At 39.3% G+C, this 27,142-nt stretch overlaps 1 protein-coding gene across 1 annotated transcript in view; it reads right to left on the bottom strand.

Moving 5' to 3' along the window:
• The window catches only part of LRRC1 (leucine rich repeat containing 1), a 104,122-nt gene that overhangs the window by 18,791 nt on the left and 58,189 nt on the right, over positions 1-27,142 (bottom strand). The window contains exons 9-14 of the mRNA XM_086744380.1: positions 25,946-26,064; positions 24,820-24,903; positions 14,870-14,985; positions 13,791-13,963; positions 12,094-12,230; positions 10,071-10,190 (exon numbers count right to left, since the gene is read on the bottom strand). Coding sequence (XP_086600506.1) covers positions 10,071-10,190; positions 12,094-12,230; positions 13,791-13,963; positions 14,870-14,985; positions 24,820-24,903; positions 25,946-26,064 — 749 coding nt within the window. The remainder of the gene's footprint in view (positions 1-10,070; positions 10,191-12,093; positions 12,231-13,790; positions 13,964-14,869; positions 14,986-24,819; positions 24,904-25,945; positions 26,065-27,142) is intronic.

Raw genomic sequence — 27,142 nt, 5'->3', positions numbered from 1 at the left:
TGTTAGATCTAATGGTGAGAAAGAAAAGGAGATAGTACACGGTTGTCCATGCTGGATATACTGATTCATCTTCGGCTGTCAAAGGAGCTCCCCTTGGGATTCTTCATTTGCTTTTGGTTTTGGGATGGCTGAAAGGACTAAAAAATGGACAAGGACAATATCTCAGAGTCTCGTTGGAAAAGATTATAGACCTTTCTGTGACTCTTGAAAAGATCATAGCCCAAACAAAGGATTATTTGCATTGCACATAGAAGGTGTGATTGGCCTCTGTAAGAAATTTGCTGTTAAATCACATTTTGAACTGCAGTGACACTCAGCAATACCACTGTTCACTGATAACTAGCCAGGCCTTCTGGTTATTCTAAACTCCATCATTCAGGTCACCCAAGTTGATTATTGATTTAGTTCATCAGTGAATTGAATGTAAAAGCAGCACAAACAATCATGACAGGGTGGTGGCTCCTGTTCCTCCTGGCAATAAAAAACACAAGGCAGGCTATCTCCTGGCATTTCTTTACACTTGCCTTGAATAAGAAAACACAGGGTACTCTTAAACAGAAGCTTTGTTTCCTATGAATATTAACGAGGTGGATAGAAATCCTAATCAGATCAGGAAATAGCATACTCGCTGAAATGGTCTGCTGTTGTTTTGGTCTGTTTTATTTCAGAATAGTTGATGTGACACCAATACATTCAGGGTATTTCCAGAGACAGTTCAAATCTTTGTCAACTTTTAGGCTCATTAGGGAGGTCATAAAGCAATTCCACTCTAAAAATAAACACAGGTACAGTGAAGCGTTTAACTTCTTCCAAGGGAACGTCTCATCCTTGTTTGTCTCTGATCCCTAATCCTAAACAACAGCCTTTCAAATCCAGCCTGCCAAATTCTGCAGGACCAGTAAAAAGCTATTCTCTCAAGGTAGGAGAAACTAAGAAACAAATATAGTAAAACTGGCCAGATTTCCATTCAGCTTACGCTGACAATCACTTCCCCATCCTAGGCATACATTCAACCGCTGTGATAGCCTCTCATAGGCATGAGGAGGGAGCCAATGTCCGTCAGTAGATTGTACATCCCTACGCTCCTCGCAGCCAAGCTGGGCAGGCAGAGCTGCGGGAACTCCTGCTGCCTGCCCATCTTCCCCTATGGCAGGATGCTTTTCCTCACCCTGACGTACCGCTGTAAGGGAAATCCAGTGTCTGTTTCACACCTCATATCTTCTGTAACCTAAAATCTTTTAGCCTTCAATTTATTCTTGATCTACAGAACTTCAAAGTAAAATAGAAACAAAATGACAATTCTGGGGAAGAGCTGCTCACATTTTCACCAGGTCTACAGAATACCATGGGTGGCATTATCTTTACAAAAGCAGCTTCACAGTTTGGTTGAATCAATGGCAAAACACTGGATGTAACAACCAGAAGTGCGTATCAGCCTACATTTGCACACACCTGTTGTAAGCAGAACACTCTGTGGATTATGCTTTCATGAAATCAAATGGAGAAACAAAGCCAATGAATGCTGCTGCTGTGAGCGCAGGCTAAGACTACTTTGAAAACAAATCTTAATCCTCATTTTTTACAACTCAATCCTTTTTGACAAAGGAAGTAGTAGACTTGTACTCAAAAAATATCTTAAAAACCTCCACTAATTTATTAGCTCATTCTCAACAGATTCAATACCATAGGGCCATGCTTTAAGACAAAAGAGGCTACTGGCAAATATCCTACTATTAGGAGAGAAAAATCAGTTCTCCTTACAGAATTTTACAGATGATAATTTGCCTTTTTACAACCCAGGTAAGGTAGGAGGTTTCATCTTGTGTTTTATACATGAGGAAGCGGAGATCCAAAAATATTTAAATGGTCAATGTTTTAAGTCATTAGTGGGAAACAGAGTAAGGCACGCAGTTTTACATTCTTTTAAAAATATTTGGAATAAAACAAAGGGAGAGAAGGAATTCAGTATTTAGGACTCCAGGCTTCTTGGATATTTTGACCGTGTAACACTGATATTTTGTAAATGCATAAGAAATGCTGGGGGGGGGAAACCTATTCATCTGCCTCACCAGTTATGTTCTATGGAAATACATTTTTCATCTCCCTTCATTAGTAATGATCCTAACTGATTGGTAACAGACCATTTTCCTTGAATATTTCACCAGTAAATCAAGTGCACTCCCTTTTCACCTCCTTTCATCGTGTTTTTCATGGTTTCAAAGGCGGTCTCTTCAGAACATAAATACACCTCTGTATCATACCCCTGTATGTTAAGAGGACAAATTGTTCTCATAAACTACAAGGTGTCTATTCCGATAAGATCTCGCTAATAAATCCTCTAGAGAATGAATTTCCTCCAGGCAACAGAGGTGTGCAAAGGCTATGTATCACCCTAAATCATTCTGGCAAATGAAAAAGAATTCAAACCACCCTACCATTAAAAGTCAAGACATGAAACCCACCCACATTTCTGAAGCACCATACTGAAACCACACAGTGACAACGAAACACCCTACTTGCAGCAACAAACTGGTCGTCATTGGCAAGTGGAAACCAGTGCTTTCAGTTACCCAGAATATTTCGATCGTAATATACCTGCTACTATAATTCTACTCCGAACCCCAAACACACATTCTTGCCTATTTTTCTATTTAAAAAAAATATTTGCTTAAATAGCTTAATTAGTAAATATGGGAAAGAGAATATCTTTAAAGATGTATTTCCTAGAATATATATATTCTCTTCCTTTTAAGTACAGCTATACATAACATACAGTATTCTACTAATTGAAAACTATTTCAGACTCATTCTCTTTTTAAAGTGCAAAAGGCTGGCTCTGAAAGAGCTTTGTGTAATTCGCACGAAATAAGAATGAAAGCTAAACAAAATGCTGCCAAAAACAAAGGCATCCTTGAATACAAGAGGTAGCATAAAAGCTGCCCAAACAGATTATTGAAACAAGCCTTCCATGGGGAAACCTTGCTAGCAGTAAATAGGTAACTTAATTTTAAACTTGGATGTTCAAGTACTAACTAACCAGATTTCTGAATTTCCTGAAGACATCATTTAAAAAAAAAAAAAAACAGAATCACTGTAGGTTATTCTAAAAACATCCACTATGTAAATGCTCTTCAGATTTGCCATTTTCTCCCCTTTTAAATGGGAAAAAAAAATCATCAGCAATATTCAAATAATCACTCTTTTTGTTAGTTACTTTAGATTCTGTTTTGGTTTTAAGTTGCATACTGGAAGTCCATGATGTCATCAATAAACTACAGAGAAATTGAGTCATGTTTCTAATCATTAGTGCCTTGTTTAATCTTCCAGAAATACAGGATAATCATATTTCCTATGAGCTACTTCAAAATGGTTTAATGCAGCCCATTTATTTGGGGTTTGGGTAAAAGTGGCAAGTTACTGGGAGAGATCAAACTGCTTACAGAAGCAGCATAATCTCATAATTTGCTCAAGTTTGCTTCAGGACCAAAAGAAGATAGTTTTAGTTTGACACAAAACTAACTTTGAAGAGTTAAATCCTGTCTCTGCATTATTCCGGGGATGTTTACAAACTGAAATTCAAGCTGCTGCTGCTTTGGTGCTATTTGCAAGCTGCGCGTGCATCCGTGAACTGTGAGGAAAGTTACCAGTCAGGACTTGTCTACTGCAGTGAGCGTTGCTAACATTTTGAGTATGGCTGTTACCCTGCCCCCAGCTGCACATCCAGAGATTTCAGTCAAGACAACATTCTCCAGCACGAAGAGAAAAACTGTCAAAGGTTACTGGACATCAGGTGTCTACTTCCCAGTATTAATGACAAGGGAAGCTTGCTAAATCCCTTCTCTGAAACATCACTGAGGAGCCACAGAGTTCCTCCCACAGACAATACTGATGCTTTACTTTCCAGGAGAAAAGTTCTGTATAAAGATAAGCTATATCTTAATATCTCAGTGTTAATAGAGTAATATCATCACTGTTAAAAGGCTGTTGTGGTTTTATTTAGTGAGGGGGGGGCTAAGGTGGTAGCTCCTGTAGGAAACTGCTAGAAGTCGCTCCCCTTTGTTCAGTGGACTCAGCCGGGCCTAGGGCGGACCCGCTGCTGGCCAAGGCCGAGCCAATTGGTAGCAGAATATTCCATGATAACGCCTCTGTGATAACGTATTTAAGAAGGGGAAAACAGGAGAAAAAAAAAAAAAAAAAAGAGAGAGAGAGAGAAGAGAAGATGTGAAGAAGCTGATCAGCGGCAGAGGCGCAGAAGGGGAGGCGCAGGCCTCGTGGGCCTTGCAGGCCTCACTCTCTGGCCTCCTGCCGGGCAGCCGACTGGGCCCAACTCGGCCCGGCCTGGCTGCAAGAAGTGGAGAGGAGATGAGATGGATCATGTGAAGAGATTCTGAGAGGTGTCTGCCAGCCTGTTGTGAAGAATTTTTCTTGTGAGGAACGGCTGCAGATGCCAAGGTCAGTGAAGAAGGAGGGGGAGGAGTGATGTGGCTCCTGGCCAAGATTCCCCTGCAGCCTGTGGTGCAGCCCATGGTGGAGCAGGTTGTCCCCCTGCAGCCCATGGAGGTCCACGGAGGAGCAGAGATCCCCTTGGAGCCCATGAAGGACCCCACGCCGGGGCAGGCGGATGCCTGAAGGAGGCTGTGGCCCGTGGAGTACCCGCTGGGACAGCCGTTCTGGAGAGACTGCACTCCGTGGAAGAGATGACCCACGCCGGAGCAGTTTCATGAAGGACTGTGGCGTATGGGTGGGACCCCACAACGGAGCAGGGGAGGAATGTGAGGAGTTCTTCCCCCGACTGTGGAGCAGTGGCGTAAAACAACGCGTGACGAACTGACCACAACCCCCATTCCTTCTTCCCCCCTGTGCTGCTCAGGGCAGGGGAAGGTAGTAGAGATAATGTTAAGCTTGGGAAGAGGGAGGGGTGGGAGGAGGTGATCTTGTTCTCTGTCTCATTATCCTGCTGTTTGTAGTAATAAATGAATAGTTTTCCCCAAGTCGAGTCTGTTTTGCCCGTGATGGTAACTTTAAGGATTTCTCCCTGTCCTTATCTCAAGCCTTGAACCATTTTTCTTATATTATCTCCCCCTGTTCTCTCGGAGGGTGGGGGGAGCGAGAGAGAGAGTGCGTAGTCTGGTCCCAATCGGGGCTGAACTATGACAAAGGCATATCCTGAACAAGTTCCACATTCACAACCAGACTGCCATGAACCCTTGGTCTTTAAGTTAGTACAAAGCACAGTCTGGCCACATGCTGAGCCCCTCAAAGTCCTCTGCTCTGGCAGAACCCAGGACTGGCTGTCCTGTTGCCACAAGAACTGTACAAGAGGTGATAACACAGAGTCTCTCCAGCCTCCAGAAGATAAGATGGCTCCTGCAAAGCAGCTCACAAAGTTGTCCTCAAGCCAGGTATCTGCTTTTGCACTTCAAAAAACTCTCACATTTTTCATTAAGCTGGTTGAATACTGATTATATTCCTGACTTTAGAATAAAAGAGGAAGGTATTGTGCATCTGAAAATTTCACAGTTGGTTCAGGAGGAAGAGAACACCCAAAACCTTTATTGATAGCCAGGATCAGTCCGTTTTGTCATCTTGACAGCAACCTAAGCATGGAAACAGATGTGTGTCTGACAGAAATTGAATGCTGGAAACACTCTTATCAAATCAATTGAAAAACTCAAGTAGTTTTATTTTCTGCAGTCAAGAAGAACAGCAGTGAATTCTCCATTAACAAAAGCTCTACACAATTCTGATAAGTAGTATGCTTCAGTCCCAGTAGGAGGTAGACATTTACATTGAACAAAGATAGGATCAACTGATACACTAAAGAACATACTTTAAAAAAAAAAAATATCCTGGTGTCACTACTCTATTTTCAAAAGTTGAATTCGTGACCATCAAGTAGTGAAACCTGTTAAGTAGCTAATCAGCTAAAAATGGTTCACGCAGCACTAGTAAAGCACCAATACTAGACAAGAAGCAGGCTGATCAGCTCGTCCTGGACACAAACAAGTCACTTGCTGGAAAGTACAGCTGTATGCAAGTTTCCAGTACTCACTTCCCCACAATATGCTGATTATCAAAAATACGGAATGCAAGCCAGAAAAACAATCTCAACACATAAATTATATGGAAGCTGTGGAAAAAACCTGGAGCAACACATAAGGGATGGAAAAACTTGTTACTACGCTAACAATGGTAGCAAGAGAGTGCTTTTTTTTTTTTTCTACTTTTGTAACACTACGGAATTGTGACTTTCAATATAGAGAACTCACATGCAGTAACTGACAGGTTAATATTAAATCTACCACACCACTATGGTCAACTGGTTTTCCCTGATTACCTGTTTAGCTAATAAAGCAGCATGTGAGTACTGCAGTGTTTTTTCTTTGCATTACACTCACCTCCCGAAAGACTTACAAAGCAACTGAAAAAGTAGAAGAGAAAAAAAAATAAAAATTCTGCTTATAAAATTATACTCAGTATTCAAGCTCCTCAAAGCAACAGTAAGAGAAAACCCAAACAGAGGCTGGGAAGGGAAGGCTCATTCTTTCAAGGACACGCAGTGCTTCAGCATAACAAACGTCATCAGCCTTTTCTGGCTATAGAATACAGTTAAAATTGCCTGGAACCTTTCTGATACTGTTGAGAGGACAAGCATACATAAACTACTTCATAAAATGGCATGCACACGAACCATTCAAGAGACCAGAGGGACTACTGGGGTCTAGGTTGCTGGAGGTTTGGGTGGATGGAATGACATGCAAGTCACCCTTCAATGATAAAGCTGCTGTGAACCAGACATTTAGGATTTGGAGGAGAGAGAGGGTAGCCACTTGTCACTGTTTGTGCAGGGAATATCCAAGCATCTTTTCAGGTGTGAAAACAAATTACACTTCAACTGCTATTACTCCACACTACTAGCAGCTGTTGTCATATCTCAAGTTTTTAGTAGCCTGGAATAACGCACTTACTGCCAGACTCAAACATCCTACGCTAAATTGTATATACTGCTGAACTACCTGCAGCAGAGCAGAACCTCAAATTGCCTCAAACAAAGAGCATAAACAAAAGACTGTGAGATACAGTGCTATATAGTGTAAGCGTAGATTGAAAACTACACCTCTTCTTTCAGATATCCCCCGCATATTACGCAAACATAATGAAAATCCAGACTTTCATTACACAGATTCACAAAGTGAAGACAGATTTCTGTTTGCAGTGAAAGGTGAGGAACAGCAACGCTTCTCTGGGGATAGCAGCAAGATGGTCTGATGATGGACTTCAGCTCCTGTAACCTCTTGTCAAATGATTGTTGGATTCTACTCTGAGCTCTGTTTATTTCCTCTTACAAATGAATGGAGGCAAACACCTTCAATAAGCAATTCATACCACCTGTCTTTGGCTGAGATGACCACAAGGATATGACACTAGTGACCCAAGGGTGAAGGAACATGAAACTGTCTCAAATAAAGGCAACAAGCCTGGACCATCCATTTCTCTGTAGCATGAGAAACCAAAACAAATATTCCTTCCACTATTTAAAAAAAAAAAAAATTATTAATAAATTGACTGCTGACCAGTTACTTCGTGTCAAAGCCGCTGCAGTAAGTACTGCCTGCCTTCTGGCTAGTTTTTGGGCTGCGGTGCAGTCCCCACAAGCCTGCTGGAGTGTACAAAAAGCAACTGCCTAGTGACACAGCACCTATCAAAAAGCTGTAACAGGATTTCTGTCTTGTTCTGACTTCAGCAAGAGGGAGAAAGTGCACACAAGCAGTTAATTGTTTTCATCTGGTGGCACGCTAGGCAAGGCCCAAATCCAGACTTTACACATGCATTTCAGCTTGCTGATGGAGCTCTCCTGTTTATATCTGGAGCAGACACTAAAAACAAAACAAACCACAGCCTCCAAACTAAAAGCTGTCATTATGGAGTACAGAGTCTTGCTGCCTTTGGCTTTGGTCTGTCTTTTTTAGGAACTCATTTTCACCTCAAATGGGTTTGCCAAGGTTTACTTGGGCTCTGGGTACAGTTTCCTACATTTTTAAACATTCATTGTGTCAATCCCAGTAAGTACTTTAAAAAGAAAATTCTGCCCAAGGTTGGAGTCAACTGTACCAAAATATCATTTTCTTTCTGTTTTGTTTCTTTTTTAATAGCAGCTTACCAAGAACAACTGGCAGAACTGCCTTGGGAAGAACAAAATTGCACTACCCATGAACTAATCTAAGACCTCTGTCAACCTGCACAGCTCCTGCAAAGAGACCATACCTTGAAGCTTTAATGAGGAATCTCTGCAATGAGAAGAAATCATAAAAATCAATGTATTTTACCAGGTTAGATTTGAATATTTGCAGATGGCTTGCAATACTTACTTGTCCAGTATCAAAAAGAAAGCAGTGTCTTTTGGAAAAGCCTCAAATCAAAAAGTTAAATTACAAAACTATCAAATATTGCAGTTATTAATTTTAACACAAAAGTCATAATCACTTCCCTGATCTCCTCCTTTCCCGTCTTCTCCCAGAAACCCTCATACAACCAACGCTTACTGGAAGAAATGTTCAGCAGAAGAAGGGATGTGGTTAGCCATACATGAAGTGTCAGGTCTTCCATTTTGTTGAAATCTGGGTTCATTGCATTTAGCTCACACTAAACACGTCAAATCTTTGCTCTGAGCTCAGACTGCTCGAGTCCCTGCAAAGACCACTGAACAACTTAGTGGTCTTTGTTCGTTTGTAGAACATACAGAACCCAGAGACACCAAAATCAATCTTGATCAGCCTTCTCCAAAATTGTTATTTACTGAATCCAACTCAGTTAATACTTACCTTTATAAACAAACCAGAACCCACAGACTTAATAAGACCTTGAAATCAGCATTGGACCACTGGAAGTGCAACACAGCAACAATGATAGTAAATTCCAGTATTAATTAATACACACTTTAATTGCTATTTTAATGACACAATAAATCTACTGAAGCTTTTAAAGATATATTTTTATTATGGTTTTATATATTTATATAAAACCACCAAAGCACTTTAAAGAATCATGCTTTCTTGTGTAATACATAAAACTAGTTCCACACTGTGCTTCTGAAAGTCTATCGTGCTGTTTTTCAAGTTATTTTACAGATGGCACATTCAAAAAAAACAATGGAAGCATGAATTTCTAGTGACTGCAATGCAACACAAGATGTTTCATTACAACTAAGTTAAAGTGTGAGTGCATTATGTAATAAACAATAGCAGTTTGGTCATTTTAATCTTAATTCTGTTTACAACAAAACTAACATTTGTGCTTCATGGCCTAAAATCCCATGATATAAACATAAGCTCTCTGCTGTAAAAATCCCAACAAATTACTGTCCAAAAAGAAAAACATACCTAAAACAGGAGACCAAGTTTAAATCTACTCACTTTCCTCAAGAATTGCTATGTTTAAGACTAATATGACATACAAGACACAATAAGGCACAATGGGTGGTACAAATGAATGAATACAGTTGTCCATGAAACTTGTTCTCTTCCACAAATACTAAAATATGTACCGTTCAAGATAAATTTTCTCTTAAAAACGAAATACATCATTTTGTTATGAAAGTCCTATACAAAATTTTAAAATTTACACCATCTGAGCTGCCAAAAAAATAAAAAAAAGTGTATCAATTTTCCACAAAACTATATTTCTCACCAGCACATCCAGCCACTGAGAAAAATATATCCCAGCACTCTGGAAAAGAAAAGCATAATCTCCCCTGTGTTTAAGACAAAAATATTGTATTCTGCATACAGTAGTGTATTATACTTTAAAAAGCCTAGCACTATTAGAATTACAATATTGATTTGGAAATTATTGGTTCACTGCCTGGATGAAATAAGGCACTTCCTTCCAGTGGGCAGCACTTTTCACATGTATGGAGACGATGAATCGGGTTCTGGTTAAAAACAAAAAGGGGCTCAGTGAGGTCCCAGAAGATGACAGGAACATTTCAACAGCAGGGGAAGACACAGGAGGTAAAACCTGGAGATGAAACTCTACACAGAAGTGGTCACTCTGTCAATGGCATTATTGACCTCGTTTTTGTTTGAATCCAGTCCTTTAGCAGCATTCATATCATTCCGTAAATTCTCCACTGTCTTTTTCATGTTCTTTAATTCTCCAGGGTGTGGAGTGGCTCGCCTTAGAAGTGTTCTCTAAAAATAAACAGCGCAATAAGGAGTTTTGCCTTTGTCTCTTTGAAAAACAACATACACTTTCAAGGCTTTAGCATTCACATACCAAATATTAGGTATCAATTTTTTTCTTTTTTTCCCCCCTTTTCCTTGTCAAACTGTGATGCTCTATGTCGAACATTACTTGCATAGCTGCTTGTTTATGAAGGCAGTGAAAAAGGTTTTAAGAATTTTCTAGGAGCAAAATTTTTCCTCTCTTGACCTACTAATCTGAAAGCCACTCAAGTGAAGTACAATTACAAGTTCTAGTGAAGATTCCCTCACAAATACAGTTAGGATTTTTTTTTTTCCCCAAAAGCCATCTAAGCAATTTAAGACCACATTTCAAATAAAAACCATTCAGCTGGTTTTGAAAGAATCCCACATGATCTCTTTACAGTGCCAAATAGACATCTGTGTGGAGCTCTGTATGTCTTCCAGCCCCACCACAGAGTTTGGTTCTCTTGTCAATTGAGAACAAGTATCCTGAAAGGAAGAAGAGGAAGCATTTCTCTCCCGCCTTAGACACAAGAACATCTAGCATGACTATGCTGAAAACTTTACAAGGAAAACAAAATTTACAAAAACCCCAGTTAGCATCCAGATTAGAGACCAACAGAACACCAAGAATAACTGCACAAATACAGATAATACACATATACATGCAATTACTTTTCAGTAGTATACATGTGAACTGTGCAGATTACAGTGGAACTGATGACCTGGTAACGGGTATACTGGTTAAGGCTGCTTTGGAAATCTGCCCTTTCTCCTCCCCAGTAGGATCATGAACTTTTTTTCCCCTAAAAAGGTTCTTGCCTCAAGTCAGGCTGTAATACCATGACTGAAAGCAGTTATCATTAACACCTGAGCCCTCGTTATAGTATGGACATTTCTGGGTTGACTCAGTTGTTAAGAAGCATCCTTCTGAACCCCCTTACCAGTCAGCCTATGAGCCATGCTCGTCAGAGACATTTAGTTTCTGTTGCTTTGATTAAGCAGCCACCTTACTAGAACACTTAAATGTTCATTTCTCTACTAAGAATTTTTATAGTCACTTTTTAAAGTAAGACCATGTTTCTATAGTGTGCTAGAATCCAGACAGTGCCCTGAAGTATCTCAAGCTGAGCTCTAATGAAAACCACCAGCAAGTTTTTAGAGCATCAGAGAAGCATGCTGAAAATCTGACTGAAGCAGTCTTAATCTTCACAAATAATTTTAATTGTTAATGAAAGTTAGTAAAGCTAAAGGTCACACTGCATTTTGATCTTCAGGACATGCAGAGCCCAACTTAATGGAGAGGTCTTATAAGTACAGTGACAGATGTTCCCACGTGCCTTGTTTAAGTGGGAAACTAATGAGCAACATTCTTGCTGTTTATGGACACTATGGTTGTTTCAATGCAAACGATGGAGAAAAAAAAAAAAAAAAAAGAAAGAGAGAGAAATGAAAGAGATGGGAAATAGAAGTTAGTGACAAACAACAGCAAACTTAATGGAGACACGTGCCAGAGTCTGGAACCCTAAAGTAGACCCTATATACTTTCAGGCAGCAAAGCTTCACAGATGCAGAGAAAGATCCTATCTTGTTTCTGGAAAGAAAACATCCTGAGCAGACACAGGAAAACAAAGCAAAACAAAGACTGTCCTGCATCAGAACATAAAGAGTTATATTCAAAGCAGGAAAAAAAAAAAAGCCATTTTAAGTTAATATGAAACATTTCAGCAGTCAACATGAACAGTTTCTGCTACAAACATAAGCAGAATGCAAACTTTTTGCATGCAGTCACAGCTGAAGTATTTACAGCAAGAGAGCTCAGATACATTTTACACTGTTGCATTAAAGGCATAGTGTCTGCAGGTATCCAAAGACTTGCAAAACATACCATTTCATTATCCTCTTCATCTTTTTCATCTTCTAAGAAGCGAATTGCACTGACTCTATTCACTGCTCGCTCATTCCAAGTTTCATCTGACATTTCATTTACTAAACTCTCCAGTGCACCACATCGTGGTAGGTTATCTGTTAGAACAGCAAAACATTAACTAAAAATCCACAGCAAGTCTAAAACATCAACATGCTATATTGCTAATAACTACAATATCCAACCAATCATTTATCTGGGATTGACAATTCACTGTTTCTAATTTTTGTAATAGAAAACAGAACATGTATTAATTTTCTGTTATCAAGTACATACAGTAAGTATTTTCTGTATAAATGAGAAATTTCTGTACTTGGACTATTTCAGGTTTGTGACAGTTTTAGAGTACTGATTATATATTTTAATATACTTGCCACTACACATCTTTTCTTCCATTCTTCTGGCTTCCATCTGACATTTCCCAGTTCCCCAAGTGGCATTCCTTAACACAGGATCATTGCTTTTACTGACCTCATCCTTTTGGTACTGCTAGGCATACACATCCAAGAATTTTAACTCCAAGCCTTCCACCCTTGAAGCCATGAGATTCATTTGGAGAGGAGGAAATCTAATTTTTAGTAGTGAGGCCTTTAGAGAAAGTCAGTCTGCCTCAGTTACTCTTCCTGAGTTTGCTTAATCACCTCTAAATCTAAAGGGGTTAATTTGTTTACTTAATTCTTAATGCAATTTGTATTCTTAATATCCAGAAGTTGACATAAAACAGAGTCATTTCTACACTACTTCTGCTTTAGTGGTTTCTATTTGCTCCAGCTGCATAGTATTGAAAGAGTGGAATGAATCTAGGTAAGTTTGAGTATCTACAACACAGATACCTACAGCTGAGCTTTTGTCCTCAGGCCTGCCTCCTTTGTACTCAGTGGAGAAGGATTCACATAGTTTCTTTTAAAAGTCTGTTCTTGGATGGGATAAATTGCTCTCCAGCAATTACAGCAAACGTTTAAATATTAGCTCAGATGAATCCCCTTGAATGTTCACAAATCACTATAAAAGCTTGAGGACAAAAAACATTCAGAAGTTACCAGAGCAACAACCCAGTCAACAGTGAAAAAGAGTTTATGGTTCCACCTGACCCAGAGGCAAGTTTCAGCATAAAAGGTAAAAGCAATTTATACTGCAATTCTACACTTGAAGAATATAATACAGTTACTGTACAACACCTTTGCTTGAAAGAAAATTTGCTTGCTAAAAAGGAAAACGTCTGCTATTTATTACTAGTTAAGCAATTACTGTTCTGGTAAACAGACTGTAGTTGGAAAGCCACCAATTTTCACCACATATATATATATAAGATGTATAACCAATGTACACTAATATGGACACCGCTACTTAACCCACTGGCAAGCCTCAGAATAATAATATGATCAAATCTTCTTCCAGGTCTGTATTGTATTTGTTGTAGCTGGTGTCATTGTATTTTCAATAACACTCACAGCCATGTTTTCCAAGTCTTCTGAAAACTAACTAGTATGATCACAAAAAATAAAAGTTTAAAAGTAAAAACTCAACCTGAACTTTGCTACTTTGCTCATTAGAGCTTAGGCATGTTTTACAAACCTTTATGGAGTAGACAACGCAGTAAACAAATAAGTACTTCTATACGTAATGCACGTAATGAAAAACTGACTCTAGACACTCACCTTGGCAACCAGGCTCAGAAGGCATTTGAGGAAGTAATACACATGTTAAAATCTTTTCTCCTGTTTCAGGGTCTGTGTCAGTCTGAAACGTCAGTAAAGGTTGAGACTGGTTATCAGACAACCATAAAGCCTTCAGCTTTAACGTAGTCAGTGAGAGGGGAAGATACGTCAGCCTAGTTCAAAAAAGAAAAGTAAAAAATCAGGGCAATCTCTAGGAGACTTAACAGACGGTCATGAAGTCAGCCTGTAAGTATATATTCCTGAGCTGGAATAAACAGGATTGAGATTAATGCCTCTAATAGAAGGCACGCAGTAGTCATCAATTCCAACTACTCTATTCTTTTAAAAAGAATCCGCAGCTTAACTTTATACCATAATTCTCTGTAGCTGTGAATAATACAAAAACAATGATGAGCTTTTTCTACTGCATTAAAATGTGCTGGAAGGCAGACAGCTGCTTCTGCTCTGGAGCCTTATATATACACAACTGCCGGAACAGAAATACGTAAGTGCCTACGAAACAATTATATTGCATAGATGAGATGCTATTTACTTTTGTTCTTTTTTTTTTTTTTTTCCATTTCACTTCCTACTAAGCAACTGAGCAAATCCGATAGTTTATGCTTCAATGAACTCCTTTTTGTACTTTGATGTCTGAAGCATATCAACAAAGATTCATGAGAAGCCAGAAGGTCAAAGTAGCATTATTTGTTATTTGCACCGTATCTCTAAGACACTCAATATCAGTGTTACTTGACATCAAGGCTGGTAGTTTCAGCTGAAGCTCTACCAGATTGCCTAGATTCTCATTTTTAATTCAGAAATATGCACATCCAGAGGTTGTTTTAAAATCCTGTATTTTCTTCAGGGTCAAAGCAATCCAGAAAACGTACTCATGACAACACACTATTTATGCTACCTTGGGCCAAGGGGGACAAATATTTTGACAATTTCAACAGTAACGCTAACACAAAAGTTGTAATTCTTTTTTTCCTTACTTCATCCTTAGACGTAATTTATTTTGTTGTTAGAAAGAAGTAAATCCAGCAAAACAACATGAGAATACAAAAATCTCTTACCTGTTTCCAGCAACATCCAGCACATGAAGTTCAGTGGCTTGTGAAATTTCAGAGGGAATTCGAGATAATCTGTTGTCACGTACAGAAAAGACGTTAAGACTGCAGCACCCCCCAATCTATAATAGAGAATAATGAAAGAAAAAAAAAAAGGTCTGGTTTTGTTGCAGTACAGTAGTATAAACAAAGGCATGCAATATGGGTCATGTAATATGTCATAGCACATTCAAGTTACAATGCCTGCCAGACACTCGCCCAGAGGTACAGACTGCAAATAAGTGTTAGCTTAAAAGAAGTCTGACCTGAAGCGAGTCTGCTCGAGCAGTTTCTTGAACATCTGTATCTGCGAATAATGTGTATCTTCGCAAACAGGTCAGGTTCTACCTACCTTTTAGTGCCTTCCACACCAGGAAGAGAGCAGCAACCACACAGATGCCACTTTGCAGTCAACCCTCACAAATAATACTAGCTGCAACTTTCAACTTTTTCTAGCTCTATGTTTTACATATTGGTTCTTTCTTTCCTCGTTGTAACTTTAGATACAAGCAAGTGCAATGGGGCTTTAAGCAAGGCAAAATGCTAAATACACCAATCAGCTCCCAACATTTATTGACTCTGACAAGAGTAATGGAGAGTTCACAAAAAGTAGACAACTATGAGTAACATCTTTGATGCTCTGCTTTATTAGGAGTATCTAATTTCAAGATGATACCCATATGAACTGGCCAATTCAATCTCCTATCTTCTGTCTCTACCAATTTATCCAAACATAAGCATCTGTATTTCCAAGTTAATTTTGGGGGGCAAAAGATGGGATTTTTCAGTTTTACCATTAAAATACCTATGTTTTGCATCAAAAGTACATATTTTCAGAAAAATAAACCCTCTACATTTGATTAAAAAAAAATCCCCAAACAGTCGCATTCCACCGTTTTGTTCCGGATGGCAATTACTACTCAGATAAACACCAAGACTATTAGTTTTAGCAACTTGAAACCTACTTCAAGTAACTTTGTTCCTATTCACAAAGGAAACTTACCTTTGTTTGCTTATCATACAGAGCTTCAAAAACCACTGCTGTTTGTTTGCCAGTTCCAAAACTCATCATGAGAAGGGAGGGGGGAAGTTTCTTTCTCTTACCCCAAGTACTAGAGGCAAAATATCCCAATGCCTTTTGAAGCTTTCAAGTTAAGCGGACTTACAACCCAGTTATGGACAGCAAATCCACTACAAGATCTTAGTTCAAAACGTAGAGGACTTCTATAGTCACACACATGTATGGAGGTTCTTCTGTCACAATACAGCCAACATATCACTACACCTTGGTCAGAAGTCCTCAAATCTGAGCTGAAATCATTTGTGTGTTCAGTTCTGCCTTTACAAAATCCACAATTCAGTCCAAACCCAAGTTTGAGGTTACAGACAAATACCACAAAGCTTTTTCACTAGTCAAAGTAAAAATCATGTTGATTTACCTGCACTATTTACCAAGGAAAATGCCATTTTTAAAAGGATGCAACTGTGACTTAGAAAATAAAACAAACAAATGGAGCATTTATACCCTACTCACCTTCCTTTGTGTCACAAATACATTTTAGTGGAAGAAAGCAGCAATCAGCTGCTCAAGGCTTCTGATTCACAAGCTATTTACAGCACAAAGTTACACTACAACAAAACAAAATCCAGGATGGTTTCATTTAAATCCCTGCACTCTGAGATGCTGCTATTTTACACGAGTATCAACTTTCCTGGTCCTGCATGTACGATGCTAGGAGCAGCAACCCCGTTAACCATTTTAGCTTATGATCAAAGTCCTTAGAAACCAGCACTCAAATAACAAGCAAACATTTCTTAGTGCGGTAATTCTGCTATTGACTTTAAAGCGTGTATAGATTCTTAAATAATGTACCTTGATACATTCACAGAATACAGTGCCATAGAGAAAAAAAATAAAACATCTATATACACAGACTAAGTGTCTAATTGGTGTATCTAACATGAGGAGCTGTGAAAAGCAAGAGATACAATTAGTGAACGTTGATGAGCTGGCAAGTGATGCCCTAACTGTACACAAAGTGTTCGCTTTTCCATGAATGAAGTTTGCACTATTCAGTCTTGGAGCATGGACATCCAAACAGTTTAGCCAAACAAACAAAGCCATGCAGCCCTGATGAGACCAAAATTTCTATACTTTTGACAATGGAAAAATGCAGCAGTGGAACCGGCCAGCCTGAGTCATCATGCATTTAAAGCAGTTTAATGAAACGTAACAGTAGAACCATGGACTGAATAATACTTACAGGGTTATCAATTTACCTGACCCATAAATTTCCAAGCGGCTAACAATTAAGAAAATACAAGAGATGTTCAATTCATTTTCCTTCATTCACATTGGACAAGAGCATGCCAACAAACGGAGACAGAACATACGTTCTTCTGCTGTCAAAGAGTTAGAACTCCTAAGTTATTTTAACTTCAGTTATTTTAACTTTGCTCTATAACTCAATAGGCAATTGTTCAAAGGTTTTGTTTCATTCGGAGGTAGCAAAGACCATTTAAAAAAAAAAAAAGGGTAGTGGGGGGAGATAACAGACAAATACTGAATTTTTTTAATGAAACTTTTTAGAAAATGTGGGCAGCATCTAACAAGCAGCATCGGGTGAGATATCACAGAGAAAAAAATCAAGCTGACAGTTAAGAAAAAAAAAATAAATGTTTTGTTATTTCAAAAACAGATGGCACCCATCCAGCAGTACAGAAAGACATCAGGTCAAACGTTTGAAAACCTAAACACAAAGTGGTACCACTGAGGCAAAGTGCACACACTAAACGGCATGCTGAAAGGAAAACGTTGTTGTGACCACCATGAAGTAATGTGGCATCAGAACATCACTGGTTGGGCTGAGAGTCATTAACTGACAAAGAGCCATGCTTTCCAAGGGTTTGATCACATGCTTACAACACACTTTGCCAAACCACTGCACAGGCACCAAGTAGAGAGCTGAGACTACAAGCCCATTTAACAGTTAAACACACAGCTCATCTTGAGCACAGACTTCAACTAATGGGGATAAGCACGTGCTTAGTTCTAGGCACATGAGTAACTGTTCCAAAGACTGGAGGCTTAAAGAAGTCCTCACATTTTTCTGTAGTGACTTACACATCAGGAAAAGGTCTCAAATGAGTTGTGCGTATCTAAGTCATACTCCTGACATTTGTTTTATTCTAGCAACTAATTTAAGTGTTATTCACTTGTCTCCAAAGAACAGTCAGCCTAGATAAAAAAACGCGAACAACAAAACCACAAAAACAAAACCCATACGTCATTCAGGCAAAAAATGATCATTACTATGAAGTGCTACTTTTGAGATCACGGGTTTTACAGTACTGTAAAGTCTGAACAAAACCGCTTAATTTGCATTCAGTTGGACTTGCTTCAGAGGATGAGCATCACTAGGACCCCTCCGGGTTCCACACAGAACTCTACACCTATGGAGAATTTTTTGCTTTTTTTTTCTTCTATTTCAGTCTGAGGCTCATCTTTCTAACAGCTTCCTTGTTGTGGAGAAGCAGTAAGACTTGAGCATACATAGACAGGATGTCAGCCTGGCTGCTAACACTCCCCTCTATGTTCTCATCACGACCAGCATTCATGATGGCAGCCTCCTGCTTTTTTGACATCCACATACCCAATGCCAGTCTGTCCTAAACAGTCTTCCAGAACTGCAAGTTCTGATGACTCCTCTTCTCTACTGCAGACAGACTGTTGTTTTGACACCTGCATCAGTTGTGTATTTTTATCACCAGATGTTCACCGTGCTTCTCTGTTACAATAACCTGGTGGTCATCATTTGATTTTTCTTGCTTTTGACAGCTTTGCAGCTTTCTGGAGGTAAACCCAAGAAGACTGCACAGATTCATTCTTCTCTTCCCATTTAGATCCCTCTCCAAAATTCCCATTTCCTCCCTGTCTTGAGCCCAGCTGTCAGTTACAGTCATTCCTCACCTCAGACCAAATTTCACTGATTACAACGGCACAACCTCACATTGTTGGTGCTTTAACACCAAAACACAAATTAAAAGTGGGAAACTTAGAAGACCTTCAAGTTACGTTAGCTGAATAACCTTTTTTAATCTCAGCATCTGTAAACTGTTCAGAAGTTATGAATCAATTCTGCTGTCCTTTGCCAGTTAGCATCTTCCACGCAAGCAAAGCAATGCAAAAAAAAAATGATGTTACGACAAATACTACAATGATTATTCTTTAGCATGTGACTATTTAAAGTCTAGTGACACATTTGTCTTATTCAACTCTCAATACAGCTGTCAGCATCAAGAACTCTGTGAGATATGTTCACCTGATTCGTGTTAATGTGAAGCAATACTAGGGTTGCATGGTGAAGTGTGACCCTCTTTGTATATGGAATCTTTAATTATCCTGTTTGTTCTTATATAGCCACAGGCTTAGGGGAAACAGGAAGATATGTACATAGTTCTATAAGTTTTGTTTAAAGTTATAAACGTATTTGGGAGGTTTATTTAAGTTATTAAATATGTGTTTGGCAGGATTCACTCCTGCCTTAGTAGTTTGACATAATTAAGGATTTTACCTGCTTAACAGCGCTGTTTGCATAAGAAGGACACTTGACAATGGAGCCAACAAAAGGCAGGAAAAGCGGGCTGGGGGCTGATGACCACGGGTATGTAAACAACCCCAAATATGGGACCCACCGCTTCTGTACTTTTAGCCAATTAACACCTGTATAGAGGCTAGTGATACGCTCTTGGCCAATCAGTACCTGCCGCGAACGGTGCGAGTAACCAATGGAATATAGATTGTGAGCTCCCCAAAAAAAAGGAGACAGGCTCGATGGGGGGAACGGGAGAGGTTATAAATACTGTAACTGTAAACAAAGGGGTGTGCGTCTTGATGGAGCAAAGACTCCCGGCGCACCCAGCACTGTTTGCTTGTTTCTATTCAATAAATTGGAAACTATAATTGGAATCCTGTTTTGGGACTCAACTCATTTAAACAACTCTCACTAGGTTTATACAACTCAAATAAATATATTGAGAATTTAAACACAGTTTCTATTGTGTTGTAAAATCTTTTCCAGGGTGTCACAAGAAAAAATTTGATTGGGTTCAAAGTAAATAAAGTCAGAATTTTCCCTGGCCCCAGATAAAATAGATTAATTCTTTAATTGCAAGCACAGAATATATCTAGAAGTGGAAGAAACTGCCCAGTTCACTATTATTAGCTATTATTCTGTTATTATTAACTTTAAACTGGCTAAGAAAATCTTTGGCCAACTCACTTCAACACCTCCTGCACCACTCGTGAATAGTATGGGAGGAGCACAGCAAGGGAGCTTCTCCGCCCTCTGACTCAAGACAAGTTTTCCTGCATTTTTCCTTAGTGCCTTTTTTCCCTTTGAGACACACAAACACATACTTTTACACAAATGAGGGAAAGGACGAGACATCAGAAGTTAAAACCAGAAATAAAGTGGCCCAACTTGTTTAAAAAGAGAAAAATAAGAAAAATCTAAAAAGTATGGTTATTGCCAAAAAAACCCTGCTGTTTTACCTACTGTAGTAATAATTCTCACAATACACCTCACAGCCAGAAAGGACACATTACCAGATCTCTGCAGGTTGTAGAGACTCATTAACAAAAGCACATGAACTGGAAAACATTCCAAGGAGGTTATTTATGCAAGTGCCAGAATCAACACACTAGCTTCACCAGCATTCCAGTGCCAGGGTGGGATTTCAACACCAGAGAGTCACTAGGCAGGTCTTTCAAGTTTAAGAGGAAAAACATTTGTAACTATGAACAGGTTTAGACATTCTCGATTCTTGCTGAAGTCTGTTTCACTGCTCAGTTCAGTGAGAGAGGGATCGAGCAGCAAGATGAGATACTGAAGATGAAATCAGTCAGTGACTCGAGTCTTGGTCACACATTCAGCTCTTCCAGGTTTTACCTTATATATCGGCACCAGATACAGAAAAGCCTTTGAACCAGGAAACTCTGAAGGGCTATTTGCATACAAACACCTGAATAATCCCAAGTCAAGAAATCTTACACCAAAAGGTAGACTGGTTTTACAAGTATGCGTGGAAACAATCTGGCAACCTAATGGTTTGACAAGTCGACCCAAAATCCAATTCCTAGTAAACTGCTAACAAAACCAAAAGCAAATAAACAAACAAAAAACAAACACCCGAACCACAAAAAAAAAAAAAAAACCCACAAACACCACACTGCCATAAAAAAGCTAGAACTTACAGATTATCTCACCAGGTTATATCAGAGCAGGCACGTGATTTCTGCCATCCTATCTATAAAAGCTCTCTTTGCTACAGGAATAATTCTGAAGGGAAGGAGACACCAGCAGGTAGACATGATATTGGTTACATGTACTCTTCTTCCTGGAAGAGTTTCATTTTTTCTATATGCATTTTACCAGACTTTATGTCTTTGTGCCTCTCCAACAAAAATCAGTAAAGGCCTGTCACACACCCATTTCTTATAAGGATGAAGACCACAAACACACAGCTGCTCCAGCCCACTGTAAGGGAGACAAAGAACAAGAAAAAGCAGGAAGGAAAAGAGGGGAAAATACCGAGCAAGAATATCTGCAGTGCATGCTCTACTTCTGCATCTGACTCTGCTTCTGAGAAGCATGAACTAATACTAACTAATGTGCAAAGGTCTGAGACCCCAATCTTTGCTGTACTATCTCAGGAGACATCTTAAGCAACACACAGCAGGCAGGGGTGTTGAAAATTAGTGTTGTCAGAAACCCATTCCTGGCTTTAAATATTAATTAGTCAGTTTGAGATGAAAATAAATGGAAAAGATAGTAAGCTAAGGTCAAGCAGAACCTTCCAAGAGACAGAAAAAGGGTGACATATTTTTTAGTTCTCCTTAAGTCCTCTACTAATGCATTTTGTTTTTCTTTTTTCTAAGTCAGCAATGATGAGAAGGAAAACAGAAATTGAACATTTCACCAAGACACCAAATTGTTCCTTCCTGCCATTCAGAGGAAAATTCAGAACTGGGATCTTTGCCATTATCAGCACCCCTGAAGCTGCTCCTATGGATGCTTTGCCTAACAGCAAACAGTACTTGTTATACCTGCACACTCTGTTTATGCAGGACGTTTTTCTTTTAGAGCGATGAAATATGACTCTTCACTGAATTCCTCTGAATTTCTTGTAGTACAAGAAAACTTGTACTACATAAATGTTGATTACGGTTTAGAACAAAAAGCTACTGGTTAAGGAAAATACTACACAAAGAAAATGCAGCTCCAGGAACAGACAAAACACGAGCAGAGCGTAGTAGATCTTTTCTGGTTTTGAAACTAGCATTTCAGTATTGTTAGAAAGCAATCTAAAGACTTCAAAGGAAAAGTGTTTTATTGCACAGCCTAAGCATAAGGAATTGAAACTGAAACTTGAAAAATTGAAACTGAAAAGTCTCATTAGCTAGACAGTAGGCGCTGCAATATATGCATATTAACAGTATTTTTGAGACAAACCATTGCATCAATTGTTTATGCTTTCTATTTGTTACCATTACCAGTTTGTAACTCAAATCCACTGATCTAGAGGGTGGATATGACCCTCCAAGTTGGGGAAGGACTGACTTCCTCTAAAAATAGAAATTAAAAGAATTTTTAAAATCCACAGAGCAAAACACACTTTAATGAAGCATTCCGGAAATCTTACACAAAACATAATTTCAAGGTGTGTGCTCTAATGAGAAATATATAGGTGTGGAGACCTTTACAGGAAAAAAAATAATAATAATTCTATTTCAAACAAGTGGATGCCAAGGAGCTCTGTTTCTCTGCCAAGTTTCCTGGGAACTACCCTCTCCCATCTTTATTTCCTGCACTTTCTACAGCTCCCCAGTTCACCTCATTCCAGATATCACCTCCCATTTCCTCATCACCCATCTTCTCCAAACACAGACTCATTCCTGACTTTATCCCACCTCTTGTGCATGTGTCTCTTTCCCCATCTCTCATGTGCCCTAATGTTCTCAACACATGTTGAGAACACAAGTTCTACACTTCACCCTCCATATGCCCAACTCCTTCACTGACTGGGCAATGCCTTCCACTTCTGAAACCCATTTCCGGTTCTAAGTCTCCAGTTTCCTGTTCAGCATAAATCCCTTTGTTGTTCTGCACCAAGCCCTTCACCCTGTTACTCTCCCCACACAGACACACTCCATATTCACCCTGCTTTCCCTGCTTCTCACCTGCTCCTGTCCCTGCTCCTTCCAAGCCATGTGGCTTGCCCTCCTGCACCATCTCCAGTACAGTGAACTTCATTAACTAAGAAAAGTGCTTATACACTACATAAGCTATTAATGGCCAATCTGGAGAAAAAGTGTCTCAGCAAAACCTTACACACTATACCAAACTCAGAGCAATTCCACTTAAAGGCGGACTAGACACAAAGTTGTACAAGTCTCAAGTACAGATAGTTTAGGACACCTGTATAACATATTAAATTAAGTTGTTTGTAAAGACATGGGAAGTTTTCTGCTGAATGAGCAAAAGATCAAAATTACATCCCAACCTAGAAACACCATTTTCCCAAGGTCCTGCCTCTTGCTAGCATTTATGCAACCCATCCAGGTATGCCCTCTGCAATGTTATGTTCAGAACCAACAGCACCTCTGCAAAGGAGACACTGTCCTGGTAGAGGAGCTGCAGGACTCACATATTCTCTTCCCTCCCTCTCCTTCCCCTGCTGTCAAACATCCACTTACAAGCCAATCAGTAAAGGAGCAATAAGGGCTATCGTGGAGCCCGGACTAGGTGATAGACATATGGCAGCTCCAACCTGGGCCAGTGCAATTGTTGCTGCCAGAGCCACAGCAGCATCCTCTGCCTCTGCTCGATCCCTCCCCTTCAGACCATTGTCTCTCTCCCATCTCCTGGTTCTCAGCCACTTTGCTTCTTACTCACACCTCCTCCTCAAGCTGTCCAAGCTCTTTAAGGAAGCAAACCTGAGCAAAAGTGCGTACTCACTAGCTAGAGCTGATACTTCTCTCAACTCCCATCCATTAGCTGCCACCTGATCCTGAAGTGACCAGAAGTGGTGAACAAAAGCTACAACCTCAGAGTCACATGTTAGAAATAGATAGGAAAACGAAGGAAGAAAACTACTTGGACAAAAATTACAGAGAAATAGTAGTGCCAACAGAACCAACTCGCAGTCACATGCTCCAATCACAGGATGCTGCTTCCCCTGATCTGCTGCCAGAATTTACTAATGAACTAAACTTGTAAGGCTTTTGTTGTATTTCGTTTCACAACAGAAGTTCCAGCCTCATTTCATTCCATATACTGTTATGATAGACAAGAAGCCATAGCGATCATACCTGTAAGATTCGAGGTATCAGTGATCTTGGTCACCTCAGGTTCTCGTATTTAAAGGCAAAAGTAATCCCGAGATCTCCAAAACCAGAAAAACTGTCAAAACAGTCTCGGAATGATTTTTCAGAATATGAAACCTTCCCTTTGCTATTGCTCACAAGACTAAAGCGAGGAAGACTCCAGCAGTAATTTTATTCTATATGCAGAGGAGGCATATTGGTGTTTAAATGCATTTGCTCTAACAGAACTCCCAGTCTTCAAATAGGGCTGGACTTGACACCCATACTGGTAATTACTAGTTACAAGCCAATTAGATCCAAGCCTTCTTGTTCAACTGCAAAAACATTTTGCACTTTCAAGCCACCAAATCACCACAGCTGCTGTTCAGATTTATGCTGTTCAGATCTAATGGAGAAGTTTCTGGATATGATTAGTTTGGGAAGAATACTCAGTGGATCAAAGCTGCTTGCTACTTCTCGTAAGTGCTTGAAATCAAGAGTTTTTTGTTTGTATTATCACATCTATGAGAGTTAACTGCACAAAACTTACCTCTTTGGGCAAAGATGTTAATTTATTTCTATCAGCGTTCAAATTGTTCAGCTTCTTTAGTTTTCCGATGCTCTTCGGCAATGACTGTGCCAACAAAAACAAAGTAAAATGAATAATATGCAAACAGAATTTTTAAATTCACAGAGTCAGAATTAATTTATTTTAATGGATTTAATAGACTTATTTATAGATTTAAGAGATTATTTATTGAATTTAGTATAATTTATTTAATAGAATCAATAGACTGATACATTTTCAAAATTGGAGTGTAGTTAACCCTTGTTACTACCAGGCCTTCCAAGGGAGATCCAAGGTTTCATCTTGCAGAAGAAATGTCCAGGAATGTCAGTTTCTAATACAAATTCACTCACCAGCTATCTCTGCACTAAGATTACAGATGCACAGCAGCTGTATGCAGAAGGACATACGCAGAATGCTCGTATTATCTAACTTTCAGTTCCCTAAACAGCTAATTGAAAGGCAAGCTGCTAACTTAAGTGCCATTAATTGACGTCTGGAGAGGCGTCTTTCCAATAGACTTAAGCTCCTAACTCATCCAAGCACCAACCTAACTTAAATGCTGAAACCTAAATTTTTATAAACACTTCTACTCTCCAAGTGTCAGTGTCATATGAAGGCCGTTCAAAATAACAGAAGAAAACACCTAATGGAAGGAAGTGATTATATTTAATACTTGGCTGGAGTAGATCAGCAAAGCAAGGAACAATACAACAGCAGCTCTGTAGCATTCAGGGCTTCTATTAAGTTCCAGCAAGTCTGATCCAGAAAATGCACAGCACAAATTGGCAGTAACGCAACACGGCACAAACTCCGCATTAAAAACACAAAGTAAGCGATACCTGCACGCCATGTGCTACAATTCCCTTACTTGTCATGAAAGATTAAAGAGTGAATATGTAATTGCTTAAGCCTTTGGAAGGGCGGATTGTTACTGCACACAACTTGATCTTCAGCATTCATTTAACAAGCAAGAAATAAGATGCATTTAAAGGAAACTTGCTACTTAGCAGTAGCAAGGGTGAATAACCTTACCAGCTAAGTGATCCAGCACTTAGCAGCAGGTCTTATTATCGCCAGCCATTTGAGCAGCCACGACCATGCTTACCTGCAGTTGGTTTTCTGTTAGAACTAGTTCAGTAAGGCTTTCACAGTCTCCAATTGAATCCGTTAGCTGAATAAGTTTGTTCTGATCAACCTTCAAAATGGAGAGCCTCCTCAGCTTTCCTGGACAGAAAGAATAACACATTTGTTTAGCTTAGTATCCTCCAATACCTGCTTTAATTAGAGAAAAATTTACTGCTGCAAAACTTTTAGAAAAAGAATTCATGCACTACTTGAACTTAGCACTTGCATTATCTTTGCAAGTTTATAACATCACTGAATTCATATTCAATATAAATATTCATATGCAATATTTAAGCATATTAAATTGTATATAACTTGCAATCTGAATGGTACCCCATGTAAATGTCAAGGACATGTCTACTCAAAGGTCTATAAACAGGAGAAAATTATTTTTTCCAAAATTATACAATGTTTATTAATAAATAAATGTTCAGATCACCTACGCCTTACTCAGCCACAGTAAGAAAGGCCTGCACTGAAGTGACAGCCCAAATCCAAACAGGATCAAGGTCTCTTTGTCCTAATATAGAACCCAGTTAGTCAGACACAAAACCCAAGTTTATTTTTCAGAACTGAAACCAAGCTTCTTTGAAGGTCTTCACCCCAGGAAGGACAAAATACTATTTCAGAGCAGAAAGCTCATCTTGTTCTGCTCTTTTGTACCAGAATAGTCTTTGGTGCAAAGCAGAGCTGATCCAAGCAGAGCCCAAGACAGAGAATTCAGGAAACATTCCTAGCTGCTGACACCTCTCTGCCCAGCCCTACATGGTCCAAAATAGCTGTAATAGGTTGGCACATCAAATTCGCTGATAATGCTAAATCGTAAAGAGGCAATTGATACACAGAAAGATAGCAACCTAAACAGAAACCCAAGGTCCAGCAAGGAGAAGAGTGGAGCTCCCCACAGAGGCAGAATAAACCTATACACCGATACAGGCTGGAAAGTGACAGGTTGTACAGGAGCCCTGCTGGAAAGGACCTGGCGGCTATGGCGGGCACCAGAGTGAATATGAACTAGTAGTCACCTCTCACCAGAAATAAAGTAAACATTGGCTGGGCTATGTTAGTAGAATTATGGCCAGTAGACCAATGGATGTTACTATATCCTATCTACTTGGCACCAGTGAGGTCACATCTACAAAATCATGCTCAGTTTCGTGTCTTCTTACATCTTCTC

Source organism: Chlamydotis macqueenii, chromosome 3, assembly GCF_036417535.1.
Source record: "Chlamydotis macqueenii isolate bChlMac1 chromosome 3, bChlMac1.mat, whole genome shotgun sequence".
Classification (NCBI taxonomy): domain Eukaryota; kingdom Metazoa; phylum Chordata; class Aves; order Otidiformes; family Otididae; genus Chlamydotis; species Chlamydotis macqueenii.
Note: the sequence above shows the minus strand (reverse complement) of the source record. Positions and strands in the feature narration are given on the sequence as shown.